At 36.0% G+C, this 24834-nt stretch overlaps 1 protein-coding gene across 1 annotated transcript in view; it reads right to left on the bottom strand.

Moving 5' to 3' along the window:
* The window catches only part of WRN (WRN RecQ like helicase), a 111147-nt gene extending 87460 nt beyond the window's left edge, over nucleotides 1–23687 (bottom strand). Inside the window, exons 1-8 of the mRNA XM_080795344.1 lie at nucleotides 23586–23687; nucleotides 22825–22937; nucleotides 19047–19192; nucleotides 18056–18204; nucleotides 17685–17834; nucleotides 16390–16462; nucleotides 9975–10089; nucleotides 716–1121 (exon numbers count right to left, since the gene is read on the bottom strand). Coding sequence (XP_080651470.1) covers nucleotides 716–1121; nucleotides 9975–10089; nucleotides 16390–16462; nucleotides 17685–17834; nucleotides 18056–18204; nucleotides 19047–19192; nucleotides 22825–22937; nucleotides 23586–23681 — 1248 coding nt within the window. The 5' untranslated portion in view covers nucleotides 23682–23687. The remainder of the gene's footprint in view (nucleotides 1–715; nucleotides 1122–9974; nucleotides 10090–16389; nucleotides 16463–17684; nucleotides 17835–18055; nucleotides 18205–19046; nucleotides 19193–22824; nucleotides 22938–23585) is intronic.
* Nucleotides 23688–24834: the final 1147 nt, after the last annotated feature.

Below are 24834 nucleotides of genomic sequence, written 5' to 3'. Positions count from 1 at the left end.
TTTCTTCTCTAATACAACTTCAGTATTTCAAAAAATATCCTTAACTTAGCCAGGAGAAAAACAACCTCACAAATTAAGATACTCAGAACATATTAGAAATCTAAACATGAAGTTGACAGATAATATAAAATGTTTCACAACAATCTATTAAGAAAAAAACGTAGGTCACTGACTCTCCAGATAACAGTAAAGGTTAGTGTCGAGTAAAAACACTAGTTTATTAGAAACTCTCTCACAATAGTAAGCAAAGAAAATCTTGTATAGGGAATTATAACTACTCCCAAAAATCAAGTTTGGAAGAGTTAACACTAGTAGGAATATGGGAAATCCAAAAAAGCCAAGGTACTTATCACATAAAAATAAGGAGAAATACTAAAATACAACAAATGTGTACTGGCATTTTAAATCCTTCCATTACAAGACCATTAAGTTGTGCTTATTATACTAAGTCAAAAGCAGCAAACTGTAACTCAGAAGCCAAATTCAGCCCACTTTTTGTTTTTGTTAATAAAGTTTCATCAAAATACAAACAAGCTCATTTGTTTGCACTTGTCTATAGTTCTTTCACACTAAATTTTTAGACAGAATTGAACAGTAACACCAGAAAACGTGTAATTGATATGCATAGTCTAAATGTTTACTAACTGCCCTCTCACAGAAAAAAATCAGCCAACCCCTACTAATGAATAAAAATTGTTTTCTATTTTTTTAGTACCTCAGGAGATTTGCAAGTTGCATCATTATGAAATTTTTCCTGAGCCTGCTGTTCCAAAATTTGGAGGTCACGTTCTGTAATATCTAACGACGTCAAACAAATTCTTCCTGTGTTCTCTTTCAACTTATTGCCTTCTTCTAATCCAGCTTCAAGCCCATCATCTTCTTGTTTCACTTCATTTCGAAGTACATTTCCTTCATCATGTATAATTAAATTATCAAGTGTTGTGTCCCATAGCTCATCTTCAACTTCAGTAAAAATTTTCTGTTTTCTAATTTGTTCCTGTTGTACTCTGTCAGCAGTTGGATCTTCCAATGGTAATAACTGAACGGTCTCAGCAGAACCAAGTATCATCTTCCTCAGTGAATACAGATTTTCTGAAATATCACGTAATAATATAGAAATCCTAAAAAAATTAAGAAAGGGTAATTCAACTTTAACTTCAATAACTACCAGCACAGTTGTAATGCTTTTTTATAAGTACAAGCTTTCTAAATTGACCTTCATTTAAAGGACACACTGGATTACAGTCATTCTTCATTCCCTAATAACCAAAATATGCTTACAGCTGTTGGCTACTCCCTAGTACAGCAAGGTACTTCTGCATTCAACTTGTACACTTACTAAGCATATATGCTTATAAGCTTGTTGACTTGTATGCTTCTGAAGTGTCAGTAGTGTTTGGTCCCAAACTAATTCTTTATACCAGATATACTTTTTATGGTAATTAGTTTAATTAAATATGTCAAATCAATGACACATGACCACCCAAAAAAGGTTTACATTGAACATGTTAAAAGACACAGCAATTTCCTTTTTTAAATTTTATTTTATTTTATTTATTTATTTGACAAAGACAGAGAGAGATCACAAGTAGGCAGAGAGGCAGGCAGAGAGAGAGGGGAAAGCAGGCTCCCCGCTGAGCACAGAGCCCGATGCGGGGCTTGATCCCAGGACCCTGAGATCATGACCCGAGCCGAAGGCAGAGGCTTAACCCACTGAGCCACCCAGGCACCTCAGCAATTTCCTTTTTTTAAAAAAAGTTCTGTCTGACTAACTATAGTCAAAACAACTATAAAAGGAGAAAAAAATCTTAAATACTCCTAAGACTATGCCATGAGATTCTTTCAAGTGTCTTGTTTGCACTCCATTTTAAAGAAACTAAAACTAGAAATTACAGATGATACATAATGAGTGTGCTTTAAACGAGAACCACTCTGCAGAATTCCAAAGAGTAGTCCTATATTTAATGAAGAAACCATGATGAATATCAAAACATCAGGAAACAAATAAACACTAATATATTAAGTTAGAAAAAAATTTTCACGATTCCATGTTTTAACTAAATGACTCAATTTGCTAATCAATTACTAGTTCCAACTGTAACATATAAGGGTGTTTATGTTATAATTCGAAAATGATGCTGTTGTGGATGTTCAATAATCACAAAACCCGACACATATTCTTTGGAACAGAAAATAAAACGAACAAAAAACTTCCCATCAGTGCAAAACTGTAAAAGGTAAGAAAATATGGAAAAGTTGTATAACGATAAATACGAATTTCTTAACTCTTTAGTTATAGTTGCTAATATAACATCTTAACTAAGTGACTTTATTTTTTTTTTAAGATTTATTTATTTATTTATTTATTTGAGAGAGAGAGCATGAGCAAGAGAGACAAGCAGGAGCCGGGGGCAGGGCAAAGGAAGAGGGAGAAGCAGACTCCCTGCTGAGCAGGGAGCCTGATGCAGGGCTGGATCCCAGGACCCTGAAATCATGACCTGAGCCAAAAGCAGATGCTTATCTGACTGAGCTACCCAGGCACCTCTAAATAAGTGACTTTAAACAGCTATTTATAACAAACCTGGTTAACTGCAAAGGAAAACCACTGCTAGAGTGTAAAATAAGGCATACTATCTGCTGGTTATAGGGTTTATTAAAGTAATTTTTAATTACTTCATAAAAGTATAAGTTCGAGGGAGAAGAGGGAATATAAGAAAAGAGACATTTTTCCTATTTAATTAACACTTTTGATTAGCTTTTCTAATTCTTCTGTATTGAAAATAATACTTAATAAAATCCAATATGACTTATAAAGTTTTATATTGACGATTCAAATAAAAATTTGATCATTTATGGGACTAGATTATCAAAAATGTTGAGTTGTTTCATGATTTTTTTCCATGCTAAAAATAGCACCAAAGCTGGGCTCAAGCTTAAAGTGACAAGTCTACATCAATATAAATAAAATCAAAATCAAAATTAAATTCAAAATCTAAAAACTCACTAATTCTAACATCCTAAAATTTTCAAATCTTATAAAGAATAGTCAGTATTATACACAGTTATTCAAATATAAGAACTGTAAATAAATACTTTAGTAGGAACAGATATGTGACACTACTTAATCATTAAATGCATGGGAATGTTGTAATACATAAACATAGAGACAGTGATATACAGATTGATAAAGACTGTTAAGGGCTTATTTATTCTGTGCTAACATCAGAGAATGCATGTCCCATATAAGAAAACTACTTACTCCAACAAATATCAAACGATGTCTTCAGTAAGACATAATATACATTTCCTTCTTTCCTAGGATTGTTATTATGCATATTAGTAGCCTACAGAAAGCCTCAACACACAACAGTATGTTAAGCACATGACAGCAATACAACAGATGTGTAATGAATTTAAATCAGTGAGTAAGTAGTACTGTACAATCCAATAGCTTCCAGGGCCACTGAAGCATAAAGCTGTTCCCTTCTGTAACAAAACTCAAACTACTCTATTTTAAAGTTCTCAGTTGTAATTTTATACTTTTGTCTACTCCTTCACAGATTGCCAGCTGTAACTTCCAGCTATGGTCATGTGCATAACATTCCTTATCAATACCTTGTTTTCATTTTAACTGGATAGCTAAGCTTGTCAAACTGTATCTATAAATGAGAAGAAAATAAGCTCTGAATGTGCCCTCATGCACTCCACTGGAAATACAGTTAAATATGAGTTTGAATTCATGATTATGACATGTATTTTAGCATGCAGAGGTCTTTTTTGTTCCTCTCTGGTTCTGAGGTGTAATTTGGTAAGTTAGGCATTACTGTAGACTTCTTACAAAGAACCTGAAATACGAAATTTAACTAGTTCTTCATTGACACAAACTTGACAAGATCTTTCTTTACTAAAATGAATCTAGTATTTCCCACTCTCAAGTTTTAAGAAAACCTATTTTAGCTTTGTTATTACAAAGCAAAGCATTAAGCAGATATAATTTACATTCAATAGATAGTTTAAGTGCTAGAACAAATTCTGAAATACATGTAAACATCACGTAAACAGTGATTATTTTTCTTTCATAGAGGAAAAATGTGAAATTGAATACAAAATGGCTTAATTGTTACCTATCCCCATTTGACAGTTATGTCTTTCAGAAATTCTCAGTTACATTAAAACTACTAAAACAAATTGCTAGGCCGAAAAGGGACTTTGAAAAAGAGCTAAATCTCTCTATCATATTTTGAAATATCAGAATCAAAATTTATCACAAATCTCATCCAAAAAAATACACTAACATTGCATTTTGTCAGAATCAGAATTCTATTTCAACTAATCGCTTCACATTCTACAAAGTATTTTTGCCTCAATATATAACTACATTGTAATCATTCACTGTTCAAGAGCATTCCTGGTATTGGAAGAAGTCATTCAGCAATTAAGGCTAGGGAAAGTCCCAGTTCCAGAAAGAGTTAGCTACAAGGCACTGATAATCCAATGTCTATTAATCCAAATATCTCAAATTATGTAGGGCTTTAGACATAAAATGGCATTTAAAATCTGAATCCCCCTTGTTCTAACAGCCTAGTGATTATATAAAATTCCTATTTAATAATCACATAAAAACATGAAAAAAGAAGCTATTCAATATAAAAATTATTTTTATGTATACATTTTAGGTGACCAAACTATGAATATAATTAAATGAGAGATGCCTGTAAACAAAAGAAAAAGACAACTTTGAATCTAAAGTACTTTCCTTTCTGTGGACATCTGAATTTTATTTTGCCTTGTTTCATGAAACATCCTACAAAGCAGATAGAAAAGCCTTAAACTTCTTGATGGGCAATTTAACACACTGGAAAGATATTTCTCAAATTTATAGATCAGGCTGTGGGCATGTGTTGAAGCAAATTTCTGTCAACCCACATGAGGCTGACAGCAGACTTGTCCACACAGACCTGGCAGGCCAGAAAGGACTGGCATAACATATTCTATGTGCTAAATGGGAAGAATATGCAGCCAAGAATACTTCATCCAGCAAGGCTGTCATTCAGAATAGAAGGAGAGATAAAGAGTTTCCAGGACAAACAAAAACTAAAGGAATTTGTGAACACTAAACCAGCCCTGCAAGAAAAATTAAAGGGGATCCTTTGAGCAGAGAGAGAGCCCAAAAGTAACAAAAACCAAAAGGTACAGAGACAATAATAGGAACAACAACTTTACAGGTAATACAATGGCACCAAATTTATATCTTTTAGGCACCTGGGTGGCTCAGTCGGTTAAGCAGCTGCCATCAGTTCAGGTCATAATCCCAGGGTCCTGGGATAGAGCCCCACATCGGGCTCCCTGCTCAGCAGAGAGCCTGCTTCTCCCTCTCCCTCTGCCTTCCACTCTGCCTACTTGTGCTCTATCTCTCTATCAAATAAATAAATAAAATCTTCTTTTAAAAAATTAATTAATTAAATAAATTTATATCTTTTGATAATTATTCTGAATGTAAATGGACTAAATGCTCCTATCAAAAGATACGGGGTATCAGAATGAATAAAAAAATAAGTTCCATCAATATGCTGCCTATAAGAAATTCATTTTAGACCCCAAAACACCACTAGAATGAAAATGAGGGGGTACAGAAAAAAAAAAGGAAGTAAGGGGGTGGAGAACCATTTATCATGCTAATGGAAATCAAAAGAAAGCTGGAAGGCTATTCTTATATCACAAAAACTAGATTTTGAACTAAAGACTATAATAAGAGATGAAGAAGGGCACTACATCATAATAAAGGGGTCCATTCAACAAGAAGATCTAATAATTGTAAATATTTATGCCCCTAACTTGGGAGCATCCAATTATATAAACCAATTAACAAAATTAAAGAAACTCATTGATAATTATACAATAATAGTAGGGAACATTAATAATATACTCACAGCAAAGGACAAATCATCAAAGCAAAAGATCAACAAGGAAACAAGAGCTTTGAATGACACACTGGACGAGATGGACTTAACAGATATATATAGTACATTTCATGCTAAAGCACCAGAACACACATTCTTTTCCAGTGTACATTGAACATTCTCCAGAAGAGATCACATCCTGGGTCACAAATCAGATCTCAACCAGTACAAAAACACTGAGATCATATCATGCATATTTTTAGACCACAAGCTATGAAACTTGAAGTCAGCTACAAAAAGAAATTTGGAAGGACCACAAATACATGGAGGTTAAAGAACATCCTACTAAAGAATGAATGGGTCAACCAGCAAATTAAAGAATTTTAAAAATACATGGAAGCAAATGAAAATGAAAACACAATAGTTCAAAACCTTTAGGATGCAGCAAAGGCAGCCCTAAGAGGGAAAAATATAGCAATATAGACCTTTTTCAAGAAACAAAGTCTCAAATACACAACCTAACCTTACACCTTACACTTTAAATCCAGCAGGAGAACAGAAATAATAAAGATCAGAGCAGAAATCAATGATAGAGAAATCAAAAACATAGTAGACCACATGAACAAAACTAGGAGCTTGTTCTTTAAAAGAATTAATAAGATTGATAAACCCCTAGCCAGACTTATCAAATATAAAAGAGGAAGGACCCAAATTAAAATTATGAATAAAAGGAGGAGAGCTCACAACCAACACCGAAGAAATACAAACAATTATAAGAGAATATTATGAGCAATTATATGCCAATAAATTAAACAATCTGGAAGATATGGATAAATTCCTAGAAACTTATAAACTACTAAGACTGACATAGAAGAAATAGAAAACCTGAATAAACCTACAACCAGAAAGAAAATTGAATCAGTAATCAAAAATCTCTGAACAAACAAGAGTCCAGGGCCAAATGACTTCCCAAAGGAGATCTACCAAACATTTAAAGAAGAATTAATACCTATTTTTCTGAAACTGTTTCAAAAAAAAAAAAAGAAAGAAATGGACAAAAACTTCCAAACTCATTCCGTAAGGCCAGCACTACCATGATCCCAAAACCAGACAGAGACCCCACTAGAAAGGAGATTTGCAGCCAATATCCATGATGAACACAGATGCAAAAATTCTCACCAAGATATTAGCCAATAGGTCCAACAGTACATTAACAGGATTTAACCACGATCAAGTGGAATTTACTCCTGGGCTGCAAGGGTGGTTGAACATCTGCAAATCAATTGATGTGATACACCACATTGATGAAAGAAAGTAGAACTATATGATTCTCTCAATAGATGCAGAAAAAGCATTTGACAAAATACAACATCCTTTCTTGATTTAAAAACCTCCTCCATGTAGAGATAGAGGGAACATACCTCAATATCATGAAAGTCATATATAGAAAACCCACAGCACATATCATCCACAATGGGGGAAAAACAGAGCTTTTCCGCTAAGGTCAGGCACATGACAGGGATGTCTACTCTCACTACTGTTATTTAACGTAATACTGCAAGTCCCAGCTTCAGCAATCAGACAACAAAAAGAAATAAAAGGGATCCAAATCAGCAAAGAAGAAGTCAAACTTTCACTCTCTACAGACAAAATGATACCCTATGTAGAAAACTCTAAAGACTCCACCCAAAAATTGCTAGAACTGATAGAAAATTCAGCGAAGTCACAGGATATAGAATCAATCCATAGAACTCAGTTGCATTTCTATACACTAACAATGAGGCAGAAGAAAGAGAAAGCAAGGAATCAATCCCACTTACAATTACCAAAAACCATAGGATATCTAGAAAGAAACCTAACCAAAGAGCTAAAAGATCTGTACTCTGAAAACTATACAATGCTTGTGAAAGAAACTGAGGAAGACAAAAAGAAATGGAAAAACGTTCCAGCTCATGGATTAAAAGAACAAATATTGTTAAATGTCTACACCACCCAAAACAATTGACACATTTAATGCAATCCCTATCAAAAGGCCATCAACATTTTTCAGAGCTGGAACAAACAATTCTAAAATTTATATGGAACCAGAAAAGACCCTAAACAGCCAAAGTAATGATGGAAAAGAAAACCAAGGCTGGAGGCATCACAATTCTGGACTTTAAGCTCTATTACAAAGCTGTAATCATTAAGACAGTATGACACTGGCACAAAAACAGACATGTAGATCAGGAGAACAGAATAGAGAACCCAGAAATGGACCCAAAACTATATGGTCAACTAATCTTCGACAAAACAGGAAAGAACATTCAATGGAAAAAAGACAGTCTCTTCAATAAATGGTGTTGGGGAAATTGCAGAAGAATAAAACTGGACCACTTTCTTATACCACACACAAAAATAAACTCAAAATGGATGAAAAACCTAAATGTGACATAGGAATCCATCATAGGACATAGGACATAGAAATCCTAAAGGAGAATTCAGGCAACAACCTCTTCGACCTTGGCCACAGCAACTTCTTGCTAGACAGGTCTCCAAATGTAAGGGAAACAAAAGCAAATATGAACTATTAGGACTTCATCAGGGTAAAAAGCTTTTGTACATCAAAGGAAACAGTCAAAACTAAAAGGCAATCTGGAATGGGAAAAGATATTGACTTATCAGATAAAGGGCTAATATCCAAAATATATAAAGAACTTATCAGTCCCAACATCCAAAAAAAAAAAAAAAAAATCCAGGCAAGAAATGGGCAGAAGACATGAACAGACATGTCTCCAAAGAAGACATACAAATGGCCAAGAGACACATGAAAAGATGCGCAACAGCACTTGGCATCAGGGAAATACAAATCAAAACCACACTGAGATAGCATTTCACACCTGACAGAATGGCTAAAACGAACAACTCAGGAGATGACAGATGTTGGCAAGGTTGTGGAGAAAGGGGAACCCTCTTACACTATTGGCAGAAATGCAAACTGGTGCAGCCATTCTGAAAACAATATGGAGATTCCTCAAAAAGTTAAAAATAGAAGTACCCTACGACCAAGCAGTTGCACTACTAGGATACAAACATAGTGATTCAAAGGGGCATCTGCACCCCAATGTTTATAGCAGCAATGTCCACAATAACCAAAATATGGAAATAGCCCAGATGTCCACTGATTTCTGAGTAGATAAAGATGTGGTATATATCCACACATATATCTATGAATGGATAAAGATGTGGTACACACACACACACACACACACACACACACGAGATGTGGTATATATCCACATACTTACGTATGAATGGATAAAGATATGGTGTACACACACACACACACACACACACACACACACACACACTGGAATATTACTCAGCCATCAAAAAGAATGAAATCTTCAGGAGCACCTGGGTGGCTCAGTGGAGTAGGGGGTCTGTCTTCGTCTCAGGTCATGATCCTAGTGTCCTGGGATCAAGTCCCAAGTTGGGCTCCCTGTTCTGCAGGAAAACTACTTCTCCCTCTCCCTCTGCCTGTCGTTCCCCCTGTTCATTCCCTCTCTCTCAAATAAAAAGTTTTAAAAATCTTAAAAAAAAATGAATGAAATCTTGCCACTTGCAACGACCTGGATGGAACTAGAGGGTATTATGCTAAGCAAAATAATTCAGTCAAAGAAAGACAAATACCAGGTGATTTTACCCATCTATGGAATTTAAGAAACAAAACAGATGAACATAGGGGAAGGAAAGAAAAATAAAATAAGACAAATACAGAGAGGGAAGCAAACCATAAGAGACTCTTAACTACAGGAAACAAACTGAGGGTTGCTGGAAGGGACGTTCAGTTGGGGGATGGAGTGGTTTGGTGATGGGCATTAAGGAGGGAACATGATGTAATGAGCACTGAGTGTTATATGCAACTGATGAATCACTAAATTCTACCCCTGAAACTAATACTATAGTATACGTTAACTAGATGGAATTTAAATAAAAAATTTCTATGAGTCTACCTTAACAAACAGTAATTCTTTATAAATAGAAATGTGAAGTAAGAACAAACAGAATTGATAAAAACAGGTAATATTTAACCTCTGTGGATCTTCCACTTTTTTCCAAGTGTCAGGGAGATGCTTAGCCAGATCCATCATATTCTCAGAGATTGATGTCAGTTGTTTCTTCACATCACTAGGTAGCATTTCCTCCTCTGGACAAAAAGAATCAATGTTAATTTTCAAACCACAAAGCAGAGAGATTTATTTAGTCATTTATTTAAACAGTGTTAGGGTTCCCATTTTCATTTTCTTTCCTTAAGCAAATTCCAGCAAAAAGACTTCTTTATTCTACCTCCATGTCACCTCAGTCACTTTACTTCCCTTTCACATTTTTGTTACTTTATTTTAGAATAAATTCCAAATGATCTACATTCATACACATTACAACCAGCGGTTAGCGATCTAGGCTGAAGAAGGCAGAAATGAGAATCTGAACCCATCTACACTATCTCAAAATCAGAACAGATTTCTGCGGGCTCTTACTTATGAAACATAGTTCAGTAAACATAACCTGAGCCAACAGCCAAGCCTCACTTCCCTTCTCATCAATCATGACCAAAATAAAATGCAAACCTTTCTAATCAGCGATCATCTTCCAAACTCTCAACTTCATTCTGTCTGGCACATCCTTCTCCATCAACACCACGCCTGCCTGCCTTCCTCGAGCCCTTCTTCTGCTTAGAGTTTCTTAGAGCTCATCACCATTTTCTCTTGTCCTCAAAAGTCCAGCTCTGCTGAAGCATGTGACATGTCCCATCTGCTATTCCTGATTGCTGCATACTTCGACCTCAAAATCACATTCTTTCATTCATTGAAGATTTCACTGCCTGGTTCACAGTCGTTCCCTTCACTGCTACTCCTGTGATAATTCCACCTAAAATCATGGGCTTTTCAGTGCTTTGATCCTTCCATTTCCAACAATCTTTTCCTCAGCTGACCTCAGCCACCCATTCCTAGACATTTGACCTTATAATTGCCAATAAAGTCACTACTTCCAAACTTCAATGGTAAGCATTCCACCCGCCCTCGGAACACCAGCATGCTGGCTTGCCTTCCAGGATGACCTCCCCAACACAACTATTCTTTCACACTTTCAGAATTGAATCCACTGATCCCAGCACCTTTTCCATACACCTTATTCTTCCCACTCCCACTCTCCACCATGTCTTTTTTTCCTTTCTTGCCCATATTATAATAATCATTCCCTTGTAGGACTCTGACCTCTTTTGCTCCTTCCTCCCTCCATGGTACTTTTTATCTAGGAAAATCCCTACTCTAATTAAACCCAGCTCTTTTACCTACTTGATGCCTATATTCACAGAGCTGACTATAACTGAAGATAAAACACAGCCAAGATGACTCAGCTTGCTTTAAATTCATGACACAGATCTCAAAGGAACCCTCGGTAGACTGTTAAATATTCTGTATTTCCCACTTCTCTACTATCAAGATGACTATTTCATACCTCTTTCTTTCTCTCCAAGCCTCTAACATCTGCTTGCTCCTCCTTTTACTCAAGGAACAACTTCACCCCTCATAACACTAAGAAAATAGAAAAAGAAAACTATCTCATCTTCCCAACCCCCCCCCAATCTGCTAATTAGTCTGCACTCACAGAACTACTCTTATTTACAGCAAAATTCCATGAAAGAGTTGTCCACATGCACGGTCTCAAATTTTCTACTCCCATTTTCCCCTAAGCCTTCGCCCCCACCAGCACAGCATGGCTGCTATGGGAAAGGTTATCCCGTGACCTCCACGCTGTCAAATCAAATTGTCAGGTCTAGATCCTCATCTCCCTCAGATTCTCAGCTATTTGAAAGCGCTGATAATTCCTTCCTCCTTAAAACACATTCTTCCTGTGGCTTCTGGACACAACACCTCTCGACAAGCCGTCTTCCACCACCACCCCTTCTTGGACCTTCTCCACTGCACTTTCCTCCTCTCCCTGATCTCTAAATGTCAGTATGCCCTTGACATCAATCCTTGGACCTCCTCTGTTCTTTATTCCAGTCACTGCCTCTTTCATCTCATCTCCTTTCACTGCTTTAACTGCCATCTGTATCTTGATGTTTCCCCTAATCTTGATGTTTCCCAATGTTACATCTCCAATCTCAACCTTTCCCCTGAACTCCAGAATCACATTTCCAACTGTGATATCTGCCTGGATATCAATAAGCCCCTAAAATTCAGCATATCCAAAACTGAAATCTAGATTTTTCTCACCCAAACTCCCCTTTCCCATAACCTATCCACCATAACTGATCCTTCCATTAACTCAGCTGATCCAACCAAAATATGTTTATTGTCCTCTCAGTCTCTAGATCTTACCCCTACGGAGAATTCATTGGCAAATCCTTCACAACTTATACCTTCAAAACATATACACATTCCACCACTTCTTACCATCTCTACTGCTACCAGCCTAATCCAAACAACTGTCATCTCCTGCTGGGACTACTAGAGTAGCCTAATAGACTTCCCTGCCTAAACACTTGCTCTTTTATAGCAGTCAAAAAAAAAAAAAAAATCCTTTTAAATTAAAATTTAATCATGTCATTTTCCTGCTCCAAACTCTCTAAGGGTTTCCCATCACTCTACTTTGTATTTATTGTGATTAATAAAATATGAAGCCATAGTCACCACCTCTAAGGCCCTAAATGATCCATCTGGCCCAAGCTCCTTCTCTAACCTCATTTCTTCCCACTCTGACCCTTACTCATTTCGGCTCAGTTCTCCTCACTGTTCCTCAAATAAGGCAAGCAATCACCCTCAGACACTTAGTTTTTTCCCCGATGCCTGTTACATTCTTCCCTCAGATATTCACGTGGCTCCTTCGCTCATTCTATGAAATGAAGTGAAGGTGCTTGGTCTCCTGTGTTCAGTGCACTTTCCCCCACAACTGAAACTGTGTTTGATTCATAATAAACATCCAACAAATATGACATATGCATGAATGAATATCCCCTTACAAACCAATCTTCTAAAAAAGAAGTTGTTTATACATGCTTTCTCACGTTCCTTGGATCTAGTAACTTCTCCAGTCATGTTAGTATGACTTCTACTCACACCACTCCACTACTTCCCTCTTGCTCTGCTTATAGCACCTCCATGTTCCCAAAGCCTGTGACCCTTCTTTTTTTTTTTTTTTAAAGATTTTATTTATTTGATAGAAAGAGACACAGCAAGAGAGGGAACACAAAGCATGCCAAGCAGAGAGCCCAATGTGGACTCTAACCCAGGATCCTGGGATCATGACCTGAGTTGAAGGCAGACGCTTAACCACTGAGCCACCCAGGTGCCCCAACCCTTTTCCATTTTAATAGCACATGCCCCAAATAACCACTCTCCCCCCGAGAACACTCTTTTGTCACCCAGTACACCAAAGCTGCTGGAGTCAAAGGTTACAAATGGTTGTCACATTGCCAAAAATGATGATTAATTCTAAATCCTCAGTTTCTCAAACTCAGCAGGACTTAAAACAGGTTGATAACTCCTACGTAAAGCATGCCTCTTCACTTGGCTTTCTGCACACCATATCTCCTAATTTCCTTCTATGCCAGTGGTAGACAACTCCTTTGTCATCCCTTCCACCATATAAGACAAAATACTAAGAGTTCCTCAAAATTCTTAGTCCCAGTTCTTTACCTCTAACTAAAGCTGTTCTCTGAGCTACCGCCTGGATATCTGAGACCCACCTGGCCCCCTCCACCTTGCTGACAGCCCTCCTTCCTTTAACATGTCTAAAATCACAGTGACCCCTCAGCTCCAAAGCTTGCTCCTTTTCGTCAATGGTTTCACCTGTTGTTTGTGGCAGCAACACAGGAATGACCCTTGACACATGGCTCTCATCATCACTCCAAATTCTGCTGACTCTACTGCTCTATTAAATGTATTTTGAATCTATCCCCTTCTCTCCATTCTCAATACAACCATCCAAGCCGGGTCACCACCGCTTCTCCCTTGGGTCGCTCTCACCACCTCCTAACAAACCTTCCCACTGTGACCTTTGCCCTGTTATAATCCATTTTCTACTCTACAGCCCAAGTTATTCCTTTTTTCTTTTTCTTTTAATATAATTCATGTCACTCCTGTGTTTAAACCCCCTAATACCTCTTAGGAGGAAATTAAACTCCTCACGTAAACATGGCCTATCTGCTTTCCTTGTTCTGCGTCTCTGTCCTGCACTCCATCATATTTAACAGTTCACCACACTGAACTACTTTCAGTTGCCTATCGATTCTATGATCTCTTTTTGTGCCGGCTGCTTCCTGCGCCTATGACACTTTTCCTTTATTCTTCTGCTACCTAACTCTTGTTCCTATTTCAGGTCTCGCCTTAAACATCACTTTCTCCAGGAAATACTGCAATACTTCCAAATATGCATCAGATGGCTCTCCTATGTGCTAACCACAGCGCCTTGTTTTCCCACATCATGAGACTCATCTTCCTGCAGCCATGCCTCCTTTGTTCATCTCTATATCCCCTACAAACCTGTAGATTTCCTTCTCGGGAAGCAGATCATGAGTATCTTGTTCATTACTGTATCCCCATATCATAAAGTCCTCAACAATTTTTAATAAATGAGTAAGTGTATTTTTATCTACTATATTGTTTAGTGTTTATTAGCTACCATCCTGGAGTAAGCTAATATTTTAACCAGAAGAAACAATGTGTGAATATCCTTTTATTTCCTGATGTTATAATCGACTTTAATTCTTTAGGAAGAAGAAAAAACACAATTTTATAACTAAAAGTGGACATTTGAATACATCATGTATAAATACACCAGGGAAATTAAACAATAGTGAGGCTGATACCTCTGGCTTCCTAACAGGAAGGGAGGGGGGAAAAAAAGAAGAGTGGTAATCTTTGTTACAATTCACTAGGATCCTAGTCAATGTACCTCACTTCAGATGTCAAAATATATTCACACATATAATGCAATAAAGAATAAAAGTGAGTGTCAAACAATGCAGTACTGAAATGACAGGTACACAGATATCAGGATTTCTAGTAGCGACTTATAAACATATGGTCCTTTAGTGAGAAATATCTTAAACATTTCCTTAGAAGCATTTTAATCACAGACAAAATTGTAAGTATAGCCCTAGAAGTAATTCTGAAAACCACAGATTCCAAAAACCATGAATCCCTCTGTTGAGTTTAATTCTGTTATGACTTAAGTAAGTTCTATATTGTTCTCCAGATTAGCTTCAAAAACATATCATCTGCTCAATTTAAGCAAGATAATTTCTAGCCACAGTATCTTTGGCTATAGAGAGTCAGCAAGCTCTCATCAGAAGTGACTTTCCAGGGAAAGAAAGAAAGCCTAAGGAGTCTTCTACCTTACTAGGTAAAGAAGGAGGGTCTATTACAAAGGACATGGATCCCTTCTTAATGATAATCAAAAAGGGTACAACATAATTTTATATGAGGAGGTCACGCCTTATCTTCAAGCTTATTTAGCAAAATCGCCAATTTAATTAACATCTTTTTTTTTTTTTTTTTTTTTTTTTTTTTTTTAAAGATTTTATTTATTTATTTGACAGACAGATCACAAGTAGGCAGAGAGGCAGGCAGAGAGAGAAGGGAGGAAGCAGGCTCCCTGCTGAGCAGAGAGCCCGATGCGGGGCTCGATCCCAGGACGCTGGGATCATGACCTGAGCCGAAGGCAGCGGCTTTAACCACTGAGCCACCCAGGCGCCCCTTAATTAACATCTTAAGGAACACAATTATTTAAAATCTTCAAAACAAGCTAAAAGAATAGGAATGACAACTCTATATAGATCAATACAGGTGCTTATAATAGTCTGTTCCTTAGTGCTCACTATTCTATGCACTAGATATGGGGCTATCATCTATGTTCCAAGCATGGGGAAACACGTAAATCTCAAGTCACATGGCAGGGATTCCCCTTTGATTTCTGTCACAGGAAGAGCCCATGCTCTTTCTCTCTACTGTGTAGAGTGTGTAGCTATCACTGACCTATTGAGGCATATGAAAAAAGCATGGAAGTGGAACAAAGTGGCCATACTTTTTGGAGAAAAACAGCAATTATCTTACCCTAGAAAAAATTTAGAAATTTAAACCAGGACACTATAAAGTAACTTGTAAATTTTAAATATTTATAGCAAGGATGTAATAATCTCCAGACTGGGAAATAACTGGTTGTGTCACTGATGTTATCAAACCCACAAAGCTCCAACCAAAGAAGCCTAATGAAAAGCTATGTGACAAAGCAATAATAAGTCCTCCTCTGCCACGAGTAACGTGCCTGAAACTCCAATCTTGGGCCACAGAGATCTCACACCCTAATGTCAACATGGTTCAGACACTCAAGGAGTTGTAATACTAAACAGTTTGCACATGCGTGAAAACTGACTTTTGGAGATCAACCTCACAAGAGAGTAAATTCAAATTTTACCTTTTATTTTTAGAGCACCACATACCTTTTTTATTTATAGCAAACCTTTGCACAGCATCACCTAAAATCTCTAATTTTTGATAAATGATGAGACCAGCCTATTAAAAAAAAAAAAGCAGAAAAGTGAAAAGAGTATGCTAAAGGTAACCAAAATAAGGCTTTATGTCCCATCTTTAGAAAAATCAACAGTGACTCCCAAAGCACCCAAAAGGCTGCATTCAACTTATTATGTTACACAGAGATCTATGTCTTCACTAAATCACCATACCAATTTTGAGAGTGGGTAAAATAAACTACTTGTGCCTTAAAAGTTTTACATTTTTATCTTTTAATATTCAATATTCTAAGGAGTTATCCAAATCAAATAACTTGTAAGTGGGACTCCAACAAAATACAATCAAGTACAAGAAGTCTGTTTTGGCGACACATATCTACTCCCCTGTATCTCATTAAATCAGCTGTGAATGTCGGCTTAATGAACAGCCCTCCTTTCAGGCACTGTTAACAGGAACAACCAAATCACACTGATTTTTCATGAATAAAAATATTACAGAACTTGCACAAGTTCTCAACAAGTTCTACGATTTTTTTTTAACAGAATGCAAAGGAAAATTATCACCCTATTTCCTGACAAGATTGAATTTTTTTGTTTTGAAAAAAAGGAGTTTCCAAGCCTAAAAATAGATGTGAAAAGGGAAACAGCAAGATATTCATTTACAAATGAAAGTATAAATTAAGGAAAAAGAAATCCACAGGGATATAAAATGTATCTCCTAGCAAAAAACAAAACCGAGAAACAAATAATGCTATACATTAAGCCCAAATTTCAGTATGTATGAATATGTAAATATGAAAATACAACTGACTAACAGCAGTGGAAAGCTAAATTTGGAGGTAATTTTCCTAAATTTTTAGCATATTTTAAATGTAAATATAAGAAATAATGCCAGTCTCAATATAGAAACTATAATTATTTTTATTCTGAAGTTGCTTATAAATCAAATACATCATCAATACCATTTGTGTTTGCTCAGCCTGTCTTTATTAGCTATCCATGTTTTTAGAGAGATTACATTGATTACATAGAAATTAGACATTATTTTGGCTTCATGACAATAAAAACTACTAGCAGTGAACAATCCATTGATTGGTACTTGCCAATTAATATTGAGAATTATCAGTTTCACTGTCTTCTTAAGCATTTTTAATGCCAACCTGATTTAAAATATTTGAGTTTGTACAATTACAACAAAGTTTTTCTAAAGTAATTTATTATAAGTTTAAAAAACACATAATAGTTTAAAGATCTTTGATACATACATATGCATCAGTGGCTGCATATAGTTGCTGATCCTCAGTGAGAGGAAAGTCATTCCAATTGCTACAGCGGATAGACCTGTCTTTCAGAAGCTGTTTGCCGAAGAGATGTTTAACCAAACCATTCAGGCTCCACATCTCTGTACATTTCAGCTGGAAGTAAAGAAAAATCAATACTGCAGATATTTCTAAACACCAGCAAATGCCCATGCCACAAATAAAGCTAGAAATGTTATACCAAAATATATGGCAGAGTTAGTCCTTAATAAATTTTCCAAATAGTGTAATATTAGTTTCGGGTGTCCCGACATGGTGATTCAACACTTCACACAATACCCAGGGCTCATCACAACAAGTACATGCCTTATGTCTACCTTTTCATTGGCAACATCTGTCAGCTCCACAAAATTCTTCAAATCGATGTCAAAGTCACATAGAAGCTTCCGCTGATCTCCTTTGATTCCTACACCTGCTTTTTTAATTGCTTCATTTTCAAGCAACATTTTTAATCCCTGAGGAAAAACTGTAACATTTTATTATTTCCATAGGTTCTATCAAGTATTACTGATTTATTTTCTACTTCTTACACATGCTATGTTTTTTTTTTTATTTATTTATTTGACAGAGAGAGACCACAAATAGGCAGAGAGTCAGGCAGAGATAGAGGGGAAGCAGGCTCCCTGCTGAGCAGAGAGCCCGATGCGGGGCTCGATCACAGGACCCTGAGATCATGACCTGAGCCGAAGGCAGTGGCTTAATCCACTGAGCCACCCAGGCGCCCCACATGCTATGTTTATATTTAAATTTATGTTTATGTTAAGATTAAATTCAGAAACAAATTCACCTTGAGTATTTCTTTTTTTTTTAAGATTTTATTTATTTATTTGAGAGAGTACAGAGGGAGGAGAAGCAGACTCCCTGCTGATCAGGGAGCCCGATGTGGGGTTCAATCCCAGATCCCTGAGATCATGACCTAAGCCAAAGGCAGAAGTTTAACCAACTGAGCCACCCAGGCACTGCCACCCTGAGCATTTCTTTTCTTACCTAAAGCAAAGTCCTGACTGATAAATGACAAGAAAAACAACTGGTTTGACTACCTCCTCTGCTAACATTAACAGTATATTCCTGATCATTTAGCCCCTCTAAACTTCACTTCTCTACTGTCTAAACCAGGAATAATAACAATACCTGATGGAGACGTTGTAAAAATAAATAAAACAGGGATATGAATGAATCAGGTGAAACATGAATACTTCAATAAATGTAGGGTGATGAGAAAAGCACCAGCTAATTCAAAAGCTTAATTTTGTAGGGATAAGGTTGACATAATACAACCATATAAAAATGAAACAAAGAGATACTAACCTGACATAGAAGAAATATGAAACAAATAACATTTGCTCTCTGACACACATAACTGAATCAGTGCAACTCTGCTCTGTTTCCCTTTATTGTACGTCGGTGGCCATTCCATGTCAAATCCTACCACACCTCCAGTACACAGATCCATGCTAAAGGGGAAAAATATAATGCAGATGAACTACATTAGTATTTTAACTTCTGTGTAACTTCTGCATTCCAAAAATTAAAAGACAAGTCATATATGGTAGAAGATATCTATGATACAAATACCTGATAATGAAGAGCCAGAAAATATTAAAAATTCCTTGAAAAGTTTTGTAAGAAAAAAAAAACAGATAATCCAGTAAAAAGGAGGAGGAGGAGGAGGAGGAGCGGAAGAGGAGGAAAAGGAGCACAATATCAAGTACTGAGAAAGATACCTACCTGCTCAAACACTGGTGAATGTAAATTGGTAAAATCCTTTTAGAAAAGGCTTTGATAATATTTAGCTGAAGGTGTATAAACACTATGACCCACAAGTTTTTTCTCGTAAATATATCAAACTCTCAGATGTGCACAGCCAGACAGATGTTTAAGAATGTTCACTGCAGGGGCACCTGGGTGGCCCAGCTGGTTAGGCATCCAACTCTCGATTTCACTTCAGGTCATGATCTCAGCATCCTGGGTCTGGCCCTGCATCAGGCTCTGTGCTCATCAGGGAGTCTGCCTGAGGTTTCTCTCTCCTCTCCCTTTGCCCCTTCTCCCACTCACACTTGCTCCCATGTATGCTCTCTCACGTTCTCTCACTCTGTCCAAATCTTTAAAAAAATAATAATTTGCTTAAAAAAAAAAAGAATGTTCATTGTAATACTGTTCTTTCTGGCAAAAGTGGAAACAAACTGTATTTCCATCAACAAAAGAATGGGCAAATTGTGGCATATGGAAACAATTAAATATTATATAAAAATTAAAATAGAACTACATATACCAAAAAGAAAAAATTCTCAAAAAAACATAAAATGTTGAGTGGAAAACACAAGTGGCAGAATATACATATAGTTTGACAGCATTTTTTTGAGTTTTTAAATGGGCAATATAACAGCATATGGTATTTGAGGATATAAAAGTATAGATATAATAAAAAACATGTGAGGGAATGTTAAACACTGAACTCATGCTAAAAGTTACCTCAGAGGGCTGCAGAGGGGAGAATCAGAATGGACATACCTGGGGATTCAGTTGTATTTTACCATACCACTTCTTAATAAAGTTTTAAAGAAAATGGATATTAAGATTTGCTAAAGTGAGGGTTTTGTTACATTATTTTCTATTTTTGTTTATTTTTGCCTATTTTATAATTTTTAAAAATTAAAAATGTATATCACAAAAGAATCTCAACTTCTGTTTTGGGCCAAGATGATAAGACATATCTTTCCTCTATGAACAAAAAGAAAACTGGACAAAATAGGTACAGACACTGAACAATAGGCAATTGTGCTCTCTGAGGGAAAGAAAACCATGGGGGAGCCCTACCGCTGCCCCCACTTTCTACCTGGAACACTTTCCAGACAACAGAACAGGGAGAAGTCAAAGCAGAGCACTGAGTTAGGGAGTCAGGGTTCCCAGCCAGAGACGCTGAGGGAGCTAGAAGAAGTTTCTGGAGAGGTGGGAGCTAGGCAAGAAGAGGCTGAACAAAGACCAACCAGGGAACCAACGGATGAACAATTCCTAGGGCTTACTTACATGTAGGAAAGAGGCATTAAAGTTCTGAAAAGTGGCCTTAGAGAGTCTTGTTGATCGCCTGGGGCAGTCAGCAAAGACTCCATGAGGGCCACACCTTATTATTATAGGGCTAAATTACTCCCAGAGTAAAGACTCCTATCAACCTGCCCTAATAAATCTTAAAAATAATGGCTCAAAAGGTAAAAGCTGATCTTCAGGTAACTTAACTTCCTGACAGAGCGAAGCTCTTTTCTTTGAAGAGAAACAAGCAAACCCAACATTCAGCAAGGTAAAATCACAATGTCCAATCAAAACTGCTGGCATTAGGTAAAAAACAGAAAATGTGACCCCTAACCAGGATAAACATCATTTCATAGAAAAAATAAGTAAAATAATGGAATTAATAGACAAGCACACTGAAACAACCACTATAAATATGCTGAATATGTTCAAATATTTAAAAGAAAATATGAATATGAGAGCCAAACTGGAAGATACTTCCTAAAAAGAAACAAATACAACTTCTAGAGACAAAAAATACAATAAAATTAAAAATTCATGGAATGGGATGACAGACACTACAGAAGGGAATAGTGAACCTGCAAACAGCAAAAGAAATGACTCAAACCAAGACACAGAGAGAAAAAGAATTAAAGAAAAACAATATAAGACTGAAAGGGAAAAGAATCCCATAACCAAAGACACAGTATTAAGCAATTCAAATGGTGTGTACAGAAGCTACCAGAAGGAGAAAAGAGTAACAGGATAGCGGTGGGGCGGGGGAGGCTAAAGAAATTTTTTAAATCTGTTGAGACTAGAAACCCACAGGTCTGAAAAAGTCAATGGACCTCCAAGCAGGATGAAGACAAATCACACTACACAAAGAAACATCATAATCAAATTGCTGAAAACCTGTGATAGCAAAAATCTTTAAGCCAGCCAGTGGGGAGTAAGAAAAAAAAAGGCTGCCTATCATAATGCACACAGAATTCATCGGAACTACATTCCTCAAATCACTTATGCTTATTACCTTTACATATGACATGCTATAGCCCTGACAAAGGTAAGATGGTAGAGTTAATATATAATCATAACTGACAGAGTTTACCTTCTCTATGAGACAAATTTTGTTCTATATAAAAAGACCCAACAGTGGGGCCAGTTAACTAGGAGTGAGGACACTTGAATACTATTTCTAGAATTCATCTACCACCAGGAGATCATAATAGCTTAACTTACCTCTGTATCTTTTAACCATTGCAATGTACAACAGTTTAAAAAAAACAAACAGGTATAATAACTTCAAAGAAGATCTGAATGAATTCCTTCCTTCTTCTCCTTGTAAAATGCTTTAAGAGCCTTGGATTGCATTATTGCATAATCCTAATTTAACAGGGCAATTTTAAAAAATACTAACAGTCATTTCTAACGTTCTTCTTAGGAATGATTTGCTATAACTGTTGCAAACTAAACGCAACAGAGCTGATCACAACCATTATTCACTACTAATGTGCTATTTTTAATGAAATATAAAAGGGACATTTGGAGGTTGAATAATTCTTAATTTTTTTTTTGCCATACATTGGTGAAATAAACAATGTGTTTAAGTATTTAAGTACTGAAAGTAACAAAAAATTAGCTAATAGAAAGGATTATGAACAATATGTACATTATACATTTAATCTAGTGATTTTAAGATTTTTTAATGTAAAATTAGAACTTGTCAAATGATATTCTACATGTAGAAATGATTATCTGTAGAACACATATTAACTGTAAAATTCAATCTACTTACAAATATTGTCATAATAGTTATCTTCTAAGGGTTCAAATTCAAATGAAACTAGAAAATTCAAATCTCTTACCTAATATCTCCTTTTTTTTTTTTTTTAAGATTTTATTTATTTATTTGACAGACAGAGATCACAAGTAGGCAGAGGCAGGGAGAGCGGGAGGAAGGGAAGCAGGCTCCTCACCGAGCAGAGAGCCTGACGAGGGGCTCGATCCCAGGACCCTGAGATCATGACCCGAGCCGAAGGCAGAGGCTTTAACCCACCGAACCACCCAGGTGCCCTCTTACCTAATATCTTCTGATAGAAAAGAACAATCACTAGCTTCATAACTATAAACAATTGATCCAGTGAATTCTAAGAAAGGGAGGTCATCTTCAAAAACACTCTTCTGAATAGATGCCTGGAGTTAAATAAAATTTCAAAAAGGCACAAATAAAGTTCACATTAAATAAGAGATATTCATGGAAAAAATACAGTTCAATGGAGCATTCAAATTATGGTTCCAGGTTTTATCAACTAACGTTTTACAGACTAATGAAGTCATAAGGACAATGTAGCAAAAATAAAGCTATCCACTATAAAATTATTTTTCTAAAAAGTTATTTACAAACTTCTACTCCTATTTTCATAAGAGCACTTATAGTATTAATTTTTTTCTGTAATTATATTAGCATTCTAGATGTAATAATGTTGCCTTAAGTTGCTGAAGAATGGCTGGTAGATCTTGTATCTATGAAAACTTAAACATGCTCACCCACAAAAATTCAACAAAGTAAATACCTTTCTAAATTGCCTAAATTAGAACAAACTAATAAGGTCAACCCTACACAATAAGAAAAAAGGTAAAATACAGAGTAAGAATTCCCATTTTGTAAACCCCATTAAAATTTAGTCCCATTCACCCAATAAATGACTAAGTTGTGGTTCAATCACACAACAGCTATTCTAACTTAAATGGTGACGTGAAGTTTACAAGTGAAGACTGACTGATTTTATAGTCAAATGTACACTAAATTTCCCATTAACGAATAACTGGTGAACTGCATACCTTTCCTAATACTGCAGGACAGGTCTCATTCTGCCCAGACATCCATTCAGGAAGTTTCCGCTGCTGTGGAGTTGTTTCCAACTTTTTTTCATTCATCTTTAATAGGCTCCAGTTGCAAAATCCAAAAAACAATTACTCTGTGAATAAATACAGTGCAATCTTTGGAGAAAAAAAAAAAAAAACTCAGAAAGAGGCCTGTGGATATGACTGAGGAACCAAACATGCAAATTTAAAGTTATAGCATTTGGCCCACATATAGGTTTTAAGAGCTAGAATTGCAAAACAAAAGGAAACATATAATATGCTAGATCTAATAATTATAAACTCAGTAGTATTTCTTCTTTTTAAAATAAGTGAGCCAATTTAATCGAGTTCTAAGGTTCTAGTAGTTTCAAAATCCTATCATTTTATGACTTTGATCCTTTCAAAGAATAATCTTTATCTCATCACCAATGACAATCCTTGGGTGTGTAAATTCTTACAGATTTTGACATCTTTAATTTTCTTATCATCTGTCCTAAGATCTAAGTAAACTCAGCAAACTGTTGGACTTGTTCACAAGACTACTTGAAAAATGAATTTTTAGACAGAGAACAGCTTTTCTATATTAAGGGTTTTTTTTTTTATTAAGCTCTTGGCCTAGTAAGTGAACAAGTTTCCCTAAGAATAAGAGTTTCGCAGAGGATATTTTAAAAAATCTGTTACTAGCTGTGAGGGCTCTTCTCAATGTAAACCACACGTAAAAAATGGTTATAGAAAACACAATGAATAGGAGAACCGTGACAAACTCTTTTCGTTAATGGCAAATGGATCCATACCCTAGCGTGACCTAACACATTAAATTGAAGTAGCTTTAATTTCTTAATAAAATCTTCCCAACTCCAACCTTAGTTCCTACTATCTCAAATTGCTAGTAAAGGAGCAGCAGTTTTAAATATATACCTGAAGATTCTTATGATGAAACATGTTAATATGAAATAATCACAGCAACTACTTATGATTCAGGATAATCTGTTATCCCTATTGATACTTAGCAATATAAACCCAAAAGAAATCACACAGTATCAGCAAGTATCCATTTTAATTGCTCATTTTCTCAAGCATAAAGCCCCCAAACTGAGAATACTGATAATTTATAAAGGAAATTTTTTTAAGGAAATTTTTAAAAGATTACTCTAGCAAAATTTTCTATATAAAACCAACTCCACCACTCTTATGCATTGGGAAGGAAAGGGTTAAAAATGGGCTA

The sequence above is a fragment of the Martes martes genome, assembly GCF_963455335.1.
Source record: "Martes martes genome assembly, chromosome: 2".
Taxonomy (NCBI): Eukaryota; Metazoa; Chordata; class Mammalia; order Carnivora; family Mustelidae; genus Martes; species Martes martes.
The sequence above is the reverse complement of the archived record's forward strand: the minus strand, read 5'-3'. Positions and strand labels throughout refer to the sequence as shown.